The sequence below is a fragment of the Saimiri boliviensis genome, chromosome 10, assembly GCF_048565385.1.
Source record: "Saimiri boliviensis isolate mSaiBol1 chromosome 10, mSaiBol1.pri, whole genome shotgun sequence".
Taxonomy (NCBI): domain Eukaryota; kingdom Metazoa; phylum Chordata; class Mammalia; order Primates; family Cebidae; genus Saimiri; species Saimiri boliviensis.
Window position 1 is genome coordinate 82,504,509 of NC_133458.1, and position 14,355 is coordinate 82,518,863.

Sequence of the window (14,355 nt, forward strand, 5' to 3'; positions counted from 1 at the left end):
TCTACTTCCTGTCCTTCATCCAGAACATATAAAATAGAAATCTGATCACATCAATTATTACTAGGCAGTGCTGCTTTATAGACTGCAAACTTAGAAGGCCCAGCTCAAACTCAAACCTCTCAAAACCCCATAGTCAACACTTCACAACCTGCCATTCCTTCAGTTTCAGATGCACTCAGTGGCTCTTTCCAATTCCAACCACTCCACATGCTTCTTTGTTCATATAGAAATGCCATTCCTCTCAGTCCTTACAGAGCTGGACCCTGGCTCAGTCTTCCAAATCTTGCCTTCCTCTCACATTCTTAAGAAGACTTCTCCAAGCTAAATTGCCTCTTTCTGAAGCATACCTGGCTAAAGTTCTCAAACCTCAGATGGTAGACAGAAGAGAAAGGGACCAGCGATTTTGTGAACTCCCAGTCACTAAAGCACTTCCCCGGCTAACTCTGGTCATTTTAAGTAAACTCATTATGAATCCTTATTTAAGGAAAGCCAGACCAACACAATTATTTCCTTAATATATAACTTGGAAAATTAGCTTATATAGAATATTTCAGTGATCTAAAGATGCTGTTTTTTTAAAAAAACTGTATTATCATATAAGCTCCAGGTATGCTAAAGTAGCTAACACACACATGTTAAATCAGTATCACATGAATCCATATTAAGTAATCTATTAGGTAAGGGAGAGAATAAGATCATTCCCTTGCAAGTGCTAACTAGGAGGTATATACAAGTTTAAAATGAACTGGTAAGAACAAACAGCATGAGCATTACTCACTATGGAGTCATTCTTAGATAGAGGGCTTGGATAGACATGAAAGGATAGATTGATGGATGAAAAAAATTTCTAACAGGTATTAAGCAGTGAGAAAAAAAAATGAAACACAAAAAGGGAAGATTTAGATGTAATCTGTAAAAACTAGACATAACGAAGAGGATAAATAAGAAATGGACAAATACAAGCAAAAACATCAAAATAACCTGTAAATCCTGTGATAAGAATTAATACAGAAGGACTCAAAAATGGCTTAAAATAGGAATACCATACTATCTGCTTCACATTTAACATGACTATTATAACGTGAATTATTCTGCAAAACCTACACATTAAAATCATATAAAGAGCATATGAAAGCAAAAAGACTTCACAGCATGTCATAGTATAGAATATATTTTTAGAAAAAGAAGCCATTTAGGGCCAGGCACAGGGGCTCACGCCTGTAACCCCAGCACTTCAGGAGGCCAAGGTGTGTGGATCACTTGAGGTCAGGAGTACGAGACTAGCCTGGCCAACACAGTGAAACCCCATCTCTACTAAAAATACAAAAATTAACTGGGCGTGGTGGCGTGCACCTGTAATCCCAGATACTTGGGAAGCTGAGACAGGAGAATTGCTTGCATCAGGAGGCAGAGGTTATGGAGAGCCAAAATCAAGCTAACTGCACTCCAGCCTGGGCAACAGGATGAGACTTTGTCTCGAGGAAAAAAAAAAAAAAAAGGAAAAAAAAAAGCAGCAGCAGCCATTCAGATGCCATCAAAGGCATCCCACCCTGTTTAAATAGAAGGATTCTGAACTAAAGTTCAAAAACATTAAGTAACTTGGACAGGTTAAGGGACACTTGTTACTTGAAGACCTAGTACTTGTACCTTAAATCTTAACTCTAGATTCAGTATCATAACCATGCCCATTTTACAAGTTATAATTTCTAAATGAAGTAAAGCCCTTTTAATTATAATAACAAATCCAGGCTTGGCATATTTAAATTTTATTAATTTTATGTATTAATTACAAAATATAACCATTAATTTTCATAAATGATATTGAAAATATATGATCTGGTTTCATTTTTGTAAAGAAACAGCATATGAAAATTAAAGCTCAGATCCATTTCTATTACTTAAATAGAATTCAGTAGTGTCTCGACGCCGCCCCCGGCGCAAAAAAAAAGTGAGAGAAATTGCCAGTCATCTTTTAAAAAAACCAAATGACCACATAAACTGTTGAAATTTCTTACCTAGGGCTGCAATCAATGTGAGATGCCTAACAAAGTCTAATTTCATTTATTTTGCCTCCTGTGCATTTCATTTTAAATTTTATAAACTGATTCACTAGAATAACACGGGAAAATAATTCACAAAGAATCTTGCCAATCTTGGCCATCTGACAAACTTAAGAAAATTACAACAATACCAACTCTGTGATTAACCAAAAAAAAATTTACTCATAAAATGGACAAAGTCCTTCAGTGTTTGTTTTATTCACATATTGCATCAGAATACCATTCTATCTGAAAATAACTTACTCATGAAAATAATGAATACTAGAAAGGTGTGCCCTGTGAGAATCATTCCTTTACACATCAGTTACATGTCCATCACAACAAATCCGAGGTTGTTTCTACATCCCATAACATACTTTTCATTAACCATTTAGCCATAAGCAAAGATCTCTTAAAACTTACAACAACACCGTCAATTCTTTCTATTCAACACCTCCTTGTAGAATGATTTCAACATTCCTCATCTTTGTGTTACGAATGAATCCATTCATGACCACAATAAGATAAAGATTCTAAAGGTATTTTAAACAAGTACTTATTTAGGTTTTCTTATTGATTTAGACAGGAAATACCTGAGACTTACTGCAAGTAAGAAAGCAGAAAAGAAAAAATGTGTAGAATTTATACAAGTCGTTGTATTTCTGGCACTGGAGCCATATACAACTTTGAAAGAGAAAATTTCAATATCTCTTAAGTGTCAACATAAAAATTCAGTATGTAACAAAGGTATAGTTTTCTAACAAAATAATAATAATAATAAAAGAATCCATAACATAAGGCTATAGCAGCAATAAGTTTGAGACAGGAAAGGAACAGGGATTTGGACTGGCCCTACTCCTCAATCACTGGTTATTACACATACCCATATTTATATACACACATACACACACTATTCATTTAAATTGTAAACTATCAGGAACCTGAAATACATTATAAAAAGTAAACCTAATATGGATGCAGCGAAAATTTAGTGAGCTCTTTTGTTTGATATGAACTTGGGCCTTGAAGACACATTTTCTTAGTCTAGTAATAACAGGGTTAACAGAAGAACAAGCAATTAAGTAAAAAATGACAAAGATATGCCTGGGATCTGGTATTAAATTTAACAGCATCATCAATTTTTATAACAAATTCAGTAAGGCTTAATACCCTCTATGAAGCTAAAGTACAAAGCCATTAGCACACAGAAGGAATCATTATTCTTTTTTAATTAATTAATTTAATTTAGGTACATAGTGTATCTGGCATTTCTCCCCATGATATCCCTCCCAACCCTCCCCACCTCCCACTGTCTCTCCCCTACACCCCCAACTGCCCCCATGTGTGATGCTCCTCTCCCTGAGTCCACGTGTTCTTATTGTTCAACAACCTCCTATGAGTGAGAACATGCGGTGTTTCGCTTTCTGTTGTGTCAGTTTGCTGAGAATGATGGTTTCCAGATTCATCCAAGTCCCTACTAAGGACACTAAATCGTCATTTTTTATTAAGAAGAAATATTAAACACATATATGTGTATTTTTACTTTTTCCATGCTATTACTGAGCACATTCATGAGAACATAAAAGTAACAAGTATATAGGATACGCTGTAATACACTAGATTGATTCAGTTCCTGGCCCTGCCACTGGTGAGCTTTGGAAACTTCTGGAAACAATTTACATCTGTGACAGTTTCTCCAGATGTGAAAATATCAACTGTAAATGGTGACTTTTTCTTTTTTTTAATTTGCTGATATGTTCAAATATTAAATATTTTCAAGTATTTCAAAAATTATTTATTGTGATCTGTCAATAAACTATTTCTTAAGAACTAGAATTGGATACTTTTGAAGGTTATGTTTCTCACACTATCAAAAGTCACCTTGGTAGTTTATACTTTCAGCTAAAATAAATTCATGAGATTTTTAACTCCCATAAAACATCAATAAAATCATTGTCTATACAAGCAGAGAAAAGCAGAGCTCTCATGTAATTAGATAATTACAGTAAAATTTTTGCTATGGAAAATATGATTTATTTAATCAAGTGAAATTAAAGAGTTTGCTTTATATTTTGAACTTGGATTTGTTACCAATTTCTTCCTTTCCCACATTTAACAATTAAACACTTATTTGGTACCTATTATGTGAACTTGCTGCTTTTTTTTAAAGCTCTAAATAAGAAAATATTGTCCACTATTTTATCTGACAGTAACAAAGGATGTTTTGAGAAAACTTTGCCAGAACCAAGCACGTAAGTAATCCTATCTTCCTTTTTGGATGCAGGAAAGTATTTTTTGTGTTTTTACATAATACTGCTAAAAAAAACACATACAGTTAGTTTTGTCTCTTGAAATCTCCTTTCTCCATCACTGGGTAAGTATAGCTCTCTAATCAATAACTTAAAACCAAGGAACTCAACCTTCAGTTAAGATTCTTCCTACATACAAATCTTGTTTAACGTTTGTAAAAATCTACTTTTTTAAAGTGATTTTTACATGAGAAATTTTATGAATTTATCTTTTAGTATTGCAATACATTTACCATATTACTTTACTTCTCCAGGCATTTTTTTCATCATTACTTAATAAACAAAAACACGTAGAGTAGAAAACAGAGAACTGGCTATGTCCCATGTTCGCATCTTATGTGACAGGTCCCAAACAAACTTTTAATTGTTTTAGAGATACAATCTGACAGAGGTGGTAGCAATACTACACATGCCCATAAATGTAAGGAACAGAAGGCTAACAATCACTCCAGTCAAATCAGGGCAAAAACTAAGCTCCTCGACAATAGAGTATAGAATAAGCATTTAGAGAAATCACATATGAAAAAAGTTTCAAACATAATCTGTTCCAATTTTATTTTTACAAAAGAAAGTGTGGTTTGTAGCATTAGATTTTTCTTAAGACATAAAGGATCTAAACTTGCAAAATTCCTTTATGCTGACCAGTCTCTAATAAAAAATATTTTCACCTAAGTACGGAGCATTCTAGTATAAGGTGTGTTTGTTATCAGGCTATGCATTTCTAAAGCTCACAGTTAAAAGATTTCATAGAATCATAAATGTCATACTAATATACACAGATTCATTAAGAACAGAACACTTGTAATATGACCACCCAATTTCAGGCCACCTAACACTGAAATCTATTTTACCTCAAGTAATCAATATTACCAGTGTCTAAAGAGTATGGTTTGGCGTTCTGTCCCCACCCAAATCTCACCTTGATTTGTAATTTCCATATGTCAGAGAAGGGACCTGTAAGCCTCATATGTCAAGGGAGGCAGGGGATTGGATTATGGGGGTGGTTTGCCCCGTGCTGTTCTCGTGACAGTGAGCTCTCGTGAGATATAATGGTTTTATCAGTGTTTGGAAGTTCCTCCTTCATTCTTCTCTCACTTGTCACCTTTGGAAGAAGGTGCCTGCTTCCCCCTTCACAATGATTTTAAGTTTCCTGAAGACTTACCAGCCATGCAGAACTGTAAGAATTAAACCTCCTTTGTTTACAGGTTGCCCTCTCTAGGGCAGTATCTTTATAGCAGTGTGAAAACAGGCTAACAGACTAGATGATGGTAATAAATGTGCAGAAATCTCATAGTTCAATATAATTACAAAATAAAGTTACATCTACCAAAACATAAATATTTTATTAAGGTGGTCAAATACTGGCAGAGTCCTTAAAGCATGCTAAATACTATAAAAATGAAAACTTCCTGAAAGAAGACTACTTAAAACATATAAAAATAAATGAGAGTGATGACCAAAGAGATGCTCCAAAAATATTTCTAATATCAAAAGATTAATAATCAATATTTTTGGAAATTTAGAAGTACCCCAAAAATATTTTTGCAGAAATAACCACTCAAAGGCTGGGTGATGTGGCCACATCTATAATCCTAACACTTTGGTAGGCCAAGGTGGAAAGAGTGCTTGAGCTCAGGAGTTCAAGACCAGTCTGGGCAGCATAGCAAGACCTCATTCTACTAAAAATTTAAAAAATTAGCCAGGAATGTTGGTGTATACCTGTACTCCCAGCTACTTGGGAGACCGAGGCAGGAGGATCACTTGTGCCTGGGAGACAGAGGATGCATTGAGTTATGATCATACCACTGTACTCCAGCCTAAGTAACAGAGTGAGATCTTGTCTGAGTCAGACAATAGCCTCTTAAAATGAAGCATATCACAACATATGATTATATTATGTCCACAGGACTATACAAAAAGCTTAACTTTGCAAACATGCCCTAGAGGATTTTTAAGAATATGACTATTTTAATAAATATCTTAGTTCTTTTTAAAACAAAGTCAATTTTTTTTTCTGTTCAAGGTGAAAGTTGTTTTCTTCTAAAAGTTGATCTTAGAATGGTAGACTCTTACTTGTGCCAGTTTATCTTAGCTTAACAAAAACTTCCCACATTAATTTCTAGCCCATTTCACTTTTCATAAGAGCCAAAAAATTGATCTTCATATAGTCATATAGTCAAGACCTCTGCAAAATCTAAAATAAAATCTAATTATGCTAGATACCAACATACCAAGAACCAAGCACCGTTAACCATTCATTCACTCCTTAACTTCTTCCAAGAGAAATAACATGGATGAGGTTCAAAGTTGCAAGTCCCTTTAGAGTTATCTACTGAATGACAGGTAACAGGGAACTCCAAAGTATTTTTATATACTTGAGAATGTAAGGGACACTGGAGGTTTCATCAGTATTGTAGCATGAAACAAATTTCTGCCACTTAAACCTAACCCAATGTTGTTTTTGCCAAATGCCCACCTAAGTTGACATTCAGCCTCATTTTTTTTTAAAGTATCTTTTCTTGTAGAGTAAAACGTAGTAACATTGCAAATGACAACCTTAACTAGTCTATTGAAAAACCTCATAAATGGCTAATAACCATGATTTTACTTTGCATGTGACTCATTCCTGCTAAGCCTTCCACTCTTCAGATGGACTGAAATTGGAAGTTGACAACCCTTGCATAAGAAAAAGAACCACTGTAAACCACTGTACATCTCAGCCAAGACAAAACAGGCCTTTAAGCATTTACAATAAATGCATGCAATATCTGTGGAATCATATAACTCAAAAATCAAAATGGACATATTTTTATTTAACTTTGATGTCATTTGGTAATATATTTTCTGATGAATAAAAGCTACTTGTTTAGGGAAGCAAGTGATCACACTCCTTTTGAAAATTCTTTTCATAAAGTTAACAAAAGTCTTATTTATAAAAATAAAAATAAAAAGCTTGTGGTAAGACATCTTTCTTTCCAGAAAAGTTAATTCAGACAGAATGAAAGAGAACGCCATAGCCTCTGAAGTGCCTGGTATGTAATTTTCCAATTACAAACATGTGTATACATGTCTGCACATGAATTTGCACATGCAAACACTATATATGTATATTAATAGTTTTTCCTCTTACTAATGAGCAAACTGTGATGTATCTAGATTTCTTTTATTTTATAATTATCATATTTTTCATACATCTATTAAATTGGTATGCATTTGAAATGTTCTGCCCGATTTTCATTAATAGGAAAACTGAAATTGCTTTCTGGCCATTTTTGGTGAAAGTGGTATCAGAAGAAAAAACGATGAAGCCTGATCAGTCATACTCACAATCAATGACAGGACAATTCAAATACTCAGACAATATTCACTTACTTCTCCATCCAAGAAACCAGCATTACTTACAATACCCTTTCTAGTTATTTGCTCCATCCTATGGATACAGATTCTAGATATAAACTAGTTACATATTTTTCTATGAAATTAATAATGCTCATAAAAATATCATCATGCTAAGTCTGCCTGTGCAATGGGAAAGCAACAGGCATATCTCAAAAATATTGGGAGTCTGGCTGCAGGCTACTGAAGCTAGTAAGGCAAATTTCACAATAAAGTGAGTCACATGAAATTTTTTATTTCCAGTGGCACAAAAAGTCATATTTACATTATACTATTGTTCATTAAGTGTACAGTAGCATAACTAAAAAATAATGTACATATCTTAAATTAAAATGGTATGTTGCTAAAAATCCTAATTACCATCTAATCCTTCAGTGAATCCTAATCTTCTTGCTGGTGTAATGACTCCTGACTGTTCAGGGTAGTGGTAGCCAAAGGTTGGTTGGATACAGAAATTTCTTAAAATAAGACAACATTGTTCACTGCCTAGAGTGATCCTTCTTTTCACAAAAATTTCTCTGTAGTATGGGATGCTGTTTGATAGCATTTGACCCACAACAGAACTGCTTTCAAAATTGGACTAAACCTTCTCAAACTCTGCCACTGCTTTATCAACTAAGTTTATGTAATATTCTCAATCCTTTATTGTCATTTAAACGTTTACAGTATCTTTCCCAAAATTAGACTCTATCTCAAGAAACCACTTTCTCTTTGCTCATCCATAAGAAGCAACTCCTTATCCATCTACATTTTATGAGATTAGAACAATTCAATCTATTTTCAGACTCCACTCCTATTCTCTTGCTATTGCTACCACATCAGCAGTTACTTCCTCCAGTGAAGTCACATGCCTCCAAGTCTTCTATGAGGGTTGGAATCAAGTTCAAAACTCCTGTTAACATTAGACCCCCCCCCCACCATGAATCATGAATGTACCTAATGGCAACTAGCACGGTGAATCCTTTCCAGAAGGGTTTCAACTGACTTTGCACAGATCCATCAGAGGAATCTATCTAGGACAATGATAGCCTTACACCAGGTATTTCTTCAAAAATGAGAAATGAAAATCTAAATGACTCCTTGATTTATGAGCTGATGAATAAATGTTGTGTTAGCAGACAAAAAGCAACCTTCATCTTCTTACACATCTCCAAAGATCTTGGGTAACTAGGTACATTATCAATAAGCAGTTTTTCAAAAAGTATTTTGAAGGAATCTTTGTTTCTGAGCATTAAGTCTCAAAAGTGGGCTTAAAATATTCAGTAAAACATGCCGTAAACAGATGTGCTGTGATCCAGGTTTTGTTCTATTTACAGAGCACAGAGAATTGACTTAGCACAATTCTTAAGGGTCCTAGGATTTTGAGAATGTAAGTGAGCACTGCCTTCAACTTAAAGTCACTAGCTGCATTAGCTCCTAAGAAGTGTCAGTCTATCATTTGAAGCCAGGCATTGACTTCTCCTCTCTGTCCATAAAAGCCCCCACACTGGCATGTTCTTCCAGTAGAAGTGTCTCATCTATACTGAAAAATCTGTCATTTAGCATTACTATTTTCATCAATTATCTCAGCTACCTCTTCTGAATAATGTGGTACAGCCTCAACATCAGCACCTGTTGTTTCATCTTCCATTTTTCTGTTATAAAGACAATTCTTTCTTTAAACCACGTGAATAAACTTCTGCTAGCTTCAAACTCTTCTGGAACTTCTTCACTTTCCACAGTCATCACAGAATTGAAGGGAATTAGGGCCTTGCTCTGTAGGCTTTGTAGCTTTTGACTGAAAGTGACAGACACAGGACTATTCCTTTCACTTTAACATGTAGGGGTCATTGTAGGGTTATTAATTGGCCTGATTTCAATATTGTTGTGTTTCAGCGAATAGGGAGTGTCAAATGTAAGGAGACAGATGAGGAAACAGCTAATCAGAAGAGCAATCAGTACATACACATTTATCAGTTAAGCCTGCCATCTTACACAGATGTGATCTGCAGTGCTTGAACACAGTAATAGTAATATCAAAGATCATTGATCATAGACGACCACAGCAGAGACTGTAATGACGAAAAATTTTAAAATACTGTGAGAATTACCAAGATGTGATAGACACATGAACTGAGCATACCACTCTTGGAAAAATGTACCAATACACTTGCTAGACACAGGCTTGCCACAAAACTTCAATTTGTAAAACATGTATCTTCAGAGTGCAAGAAACTGAAGTATGCCTGCAGTCAAGTATTAGAAAAGGATAATGTCCCAATATAAAATAAACATTTTACAATATTTTAGCATATAGAGTTTTAATTAACTACACTGGATGGCCTCATCAGCATAACTGGGAATATGGAAAAATGAGATTTCTAAGCGAGTAAATGTGGAGAGAGAATAAAAGGCCAAACACAAAACTCTGAACTTACCTCTATCCTACAGAGTCTCAGAGGCTTCCAACAATGGATATATTCCACATTGTTCCTAAAAAGCTCAACGGAAGCATCTGTGATGCATGAAGATCAATTACATAAGAACCTTGGGTTTCAATAACCACATGCAACTATGAAAGTTACCTTTATGGTATATGACCAAATAAAGAAGCCACTGAATTAATTATATCTCTCAGTTTGTTGGAGATGCTAACTTGTTACTAGCTGCATTACTCAGTCAAGTTATTTATATTGCAAATTATCTTATTATTAACCTTATCTGAAAAGAATTACATTCCCAGACTATGGGATGGTCCTGAGCTTTAAAAACTTGGCAGCTACTAAGCTTTTCAGAGAATTTAATGTCTGGAACCCCTTCACACAGCAAAATGCTACTAACTATAGATTCTGCTCCTCAGCCAGTTTAGAGGGCTTTGGGCTCTAATTCTGTTCCTTCCCAACTTTACTCTCTGATAGTCCCCTCCGCTATATAGTTTAACAGGCTAATGAAATAAATTCTGCACTAAACATATACTTTTAGATTTTCATGGAAAAATCTCTCCAAAACTTTCATAGGCCATTCTTCTAGGAATTCTTTTTTATTTGCTGCTTGTTCTACTTTTGCTTTCAGTGGAACACAGAAAATGAAACAATCCAAGAACCAGTTTTCTTCTACTAGGTTTTTTTCTTCACATTAACAACTGGAATGCTTCCCTAATAATATTCTGATAATATATTAAATAAAACTATTTTATATTATCCAAACAACCAGTTGACTTAAGCTGAATACCCTGCCATTTTTTGTGCAGGAAAAAAAAAAATGAAATTGACTGCTGGGTTGAAAAAGACTTCCAAACCTGTTAATTCAACCAAATGACTGTAATAATAAAGACATTCAGTAATAGAAGTCATAGCAAGAGAGTAAGCAGAGTAATCCACAAAGAAGAGTTTCTTTTGAGTTTCAGTTAATGCTCTCAATTGGATCAAGTTTTTAAAAATACATACATTAGTTACAAAGAAGGAAGCATAAATTTGAGAAAATCTGCATTAATTTCACTTACTGAAATGACAACAACAGGATATAAAAAGGAAAGATTACTTTCTTCAAGCATGCTCAGTAACTTCTGGGTTTCTTGAAAATCAGAAGTCATAACCTAAAAGATCAGAAAAATAAAGTGATATGAGAAGACATTTTTAAATGACTTAAAATTCAAGGAAAAAAATGAAGAGATTCTGCATAACATTCAAAATACTTAACAAGCTTAGTTTTCAATTCATAAACAATTTTAAAGGATATCCATAAAGTTATGCATGTCAAAATTTCATCTACCAATTGAGTCAACCTGTGTCTTCCTTATTATCTACTTTAGATCAGATACAAAACAGAAAACTGACAATGTTGTCCAAAATATCACTGTTCTCATTGTGGGATTTAGCTTGTTAAAAGTATTATTTCTCTTTCAAAGATAAAAATCTCTAAAAACATGTAAAATAACTCATCAAAATCTCATATATAAATATTTAAGAATCAAATTAGTTTTCTTCCACGTTACATTTGCTCATATCCTCGAGTGCTTTCAATCACTTGAATTGACTTACATTCACACAAACAAAATTGTAGCACTGATCTAGGATGATTTGCTGAAGATCTCTGCTAGCATGACACAGAGCCTCAGATGTGACTTTTACATGCTAGTAGGAAAAAAACAGAAATGAATTCACAAATTAGACCAAACATAAACATCTTTGTTACAAAGAAGCACATAATTGCTAGAGGAGAGACACATAAAACTAAGGATCATATATTTTTAAAAAAGTAATACAAGCTGAAGTTCATCAGGTTATCAAGAAGTCATTTGAACTAGGCTATGAATAATGCATGTTTTAGCTAACAAGGGTACAGAAAATTGTTTCAGATAGGAAAAAAAAATGTAGACACACACAGATTATATTCCAGAACATGCTAGTAGTCTGGTTTATCTTATACAAATAAATATTGAAGAACGTGTTGAAGGACTAAAAGAGAAAGGTTACAGGGATAATTGCAGGTACCTAGAGGCATATTAAATAACAGTTTTAATACAAGGAATAGACTTCACTAAACCTGAAATGACTAGAAGTGGGGAAAGGAGTAAGAAATCATTACAACAATATAAGTGAGAAAAGATTTAAACTACAAAGACTATCCTTTAGAAAACTGTCAGTGAGTTCACTACTACAAGTAGTCCCAGATTAGATTTAGAAAAGAACACATATTACACAAACTTTCCTAAAAAGATTTTTATTCCATATAACTTAATATTCTAATTAGCTTGTTTCAAGATTTTTCTATTATAACAATATGAACAAAAACTTAAGAATTTCTAGACAAGGAATCTGTGATACCCTTGCTATATTAATTACACAGGAAATCACATTTCAGTGATTCATACTAGTATTACATTTAGAATGCTTTACATTTCATAGTTCTAAAAATAATACAATGCTGTTCCTCAGTCGAACATCAAACTCTGTAACTCTGCACATTATCTACTTAGTAGCTTAATTTGCTATGATTTTGACAAAATACTGAAGAATAAGGGAAATAAAGGTTTCAAGGTCTTAGCGTCACTATAAAAATTAGATATTAAATTTTAAAAATTTTATATCAGTTTAAAATTCTTACTGAGCAAAAGGTTCAAAGATTAATAAAAAAAGCCGAAAGGCCATAGTTGTCAACAATTCATTAAAATTACGATCAAAAAGAAACTAGTATCCATTCTGCAATAGTAAGTTTGATCAAGTGGTAACATCTAGATATTACAGGAGGAGAATTTTTTCAAAAGTCTCTCATGTATTCAAACATTTTCTAAGGCATTCACAGCTAACTTGTTCCATACTTTCTTTGCAAGGATGTTTGCACAAATTGCAAGCATAGAGATATTTCCTCCTAGAACAGATTTTCCACTAAGATGGGAACATCTCTCTCCCTGGATTAGGCTTACATGGCATTTCAGAGTAATACTTCTCTCTTAAGGAGCAGATGGGCTGGTTTGCCTATACAAGGCCAGGGTTTTCTACTATCAAGCTTCTTTTTAAAGAACCCCACTGCCTAGCAACAACTAACCCTATTTGTATTTCTCCATGGAAATTCGAATTCCGAAAAAAAACGAGAGCTACATTTTTGTTCTTGCTAGTGCTATGGTTGTAATAAACCGTCTTTTTCTCTGACCCTGTAGTCTCAGGTCTTCCACCAACATCTATGATACTGTGTCATGTTGAGTTATTTGTATGAAAGTAGGGTATAGTGTTACATCCTGCCAAATTTCTGACTTGACAGATATGAAATAAGGCAACCGTATCATCAGATCTTAAATTCAACAAAGATGCCCAAGTGAATTCTGAATTCAGAAAAAAAAATCTTACTTTAAAATTTTCTTCTGCATATAGAGAATGACAACCTAAGAGATATTCTGTTGTTTTTTTTTTTTTTTAGTATTAAAGTGTTAAATTTCTTCAGGACAGAGTTTGAGATCTTTGAGGGTAGAAACATTTATGTTTTTATCATTAGCAAATACTTAATTGTAAAAACAAACAAACAAAACAACAACAACAAAAAAAAAACGATGCCACCAGTTTTTTTAAAAGAAAAACGTCCTGTGTCAAGAAAATAGTGTATGTTCTTAAAATGAACAATGTGGGAAAGTTCTTTAAAAAACTCATCAAAAAATAACTATATAAAGGTAGTAACTCTGAAAGTTGGGTACCATTTCAACAGTTCTCTACAAATAATTTATGTAGTAAGCAGGAAAGACAAATGAAGGGAAAGACTATAAGTATGAATGTTCTATTAAAATGGAATAATATGCATGTCATTTTAAGTCATATAATATTAGCGAATGAAAACCAAATGTTGTAAAACCAAAAGTATTGCTAAAATTCAGATAATTCATTTCCAGGAAGTTTACTTTCTAAAGGTTAAGAAAAGATGCTATGGGCAGGATAAAGACACTGCCCTCGTAATGACAACTTTCTAAGTCAGTATTCACTGATTTCCTCTGCATGTAAGAGGAGATAGCACACTTTAAGTTCTGCCCATAGCCAAGGTCTGGTCAATCACGTGGTTTCAAATCTAAAAGGTTTATTAGATTCTTATTCTATTTTGTGGCCATAATGAATGTAATTTAGACATTATCTTCAAGGAAATTGAGT

At 33.8% G+C, this 14,355-nt stretch overlaps 1 protein-coding gene across 17 annotated transcripts in view; it reads right to left on the reverse strand.

The window, feature by feature from the left end:
* CRPPA (CDP-L-ribitol pyrophosphorylase A) overlaps window positions 1–14,355 on the reverse strand; it is a 653,179-nt gene that overhangs the window by 480,009 nt on the left and 158,815 nt on the right. For 16 of the 17 annotated variants that reach the window (XR_012512151.1, XR_012512148.1, XR_012512150.1 and 13 more), the window contains 2 exons: window positions 11,764–11,856; window positions 11,226–11,318 (listed from right to left, as the gene is read on the reverse strand). Coding sequence is in view for 10 of the 17 variants with exons in the window: in XM_074379565.1 (XP_074235666.1) it covers window positions 11,226–11,318; window positions 11,764–11,856 (186 nt within the window). In the remaining 7 variants the exon portion in view is untranslated. The remainder of the gene's footprint in view (window positions 1–11,225; window positions 11,319–11,763; window positions 11,857–14,355) is intronic. The other variant, XM_074379561.1, reaches the window with a different exon arrangement.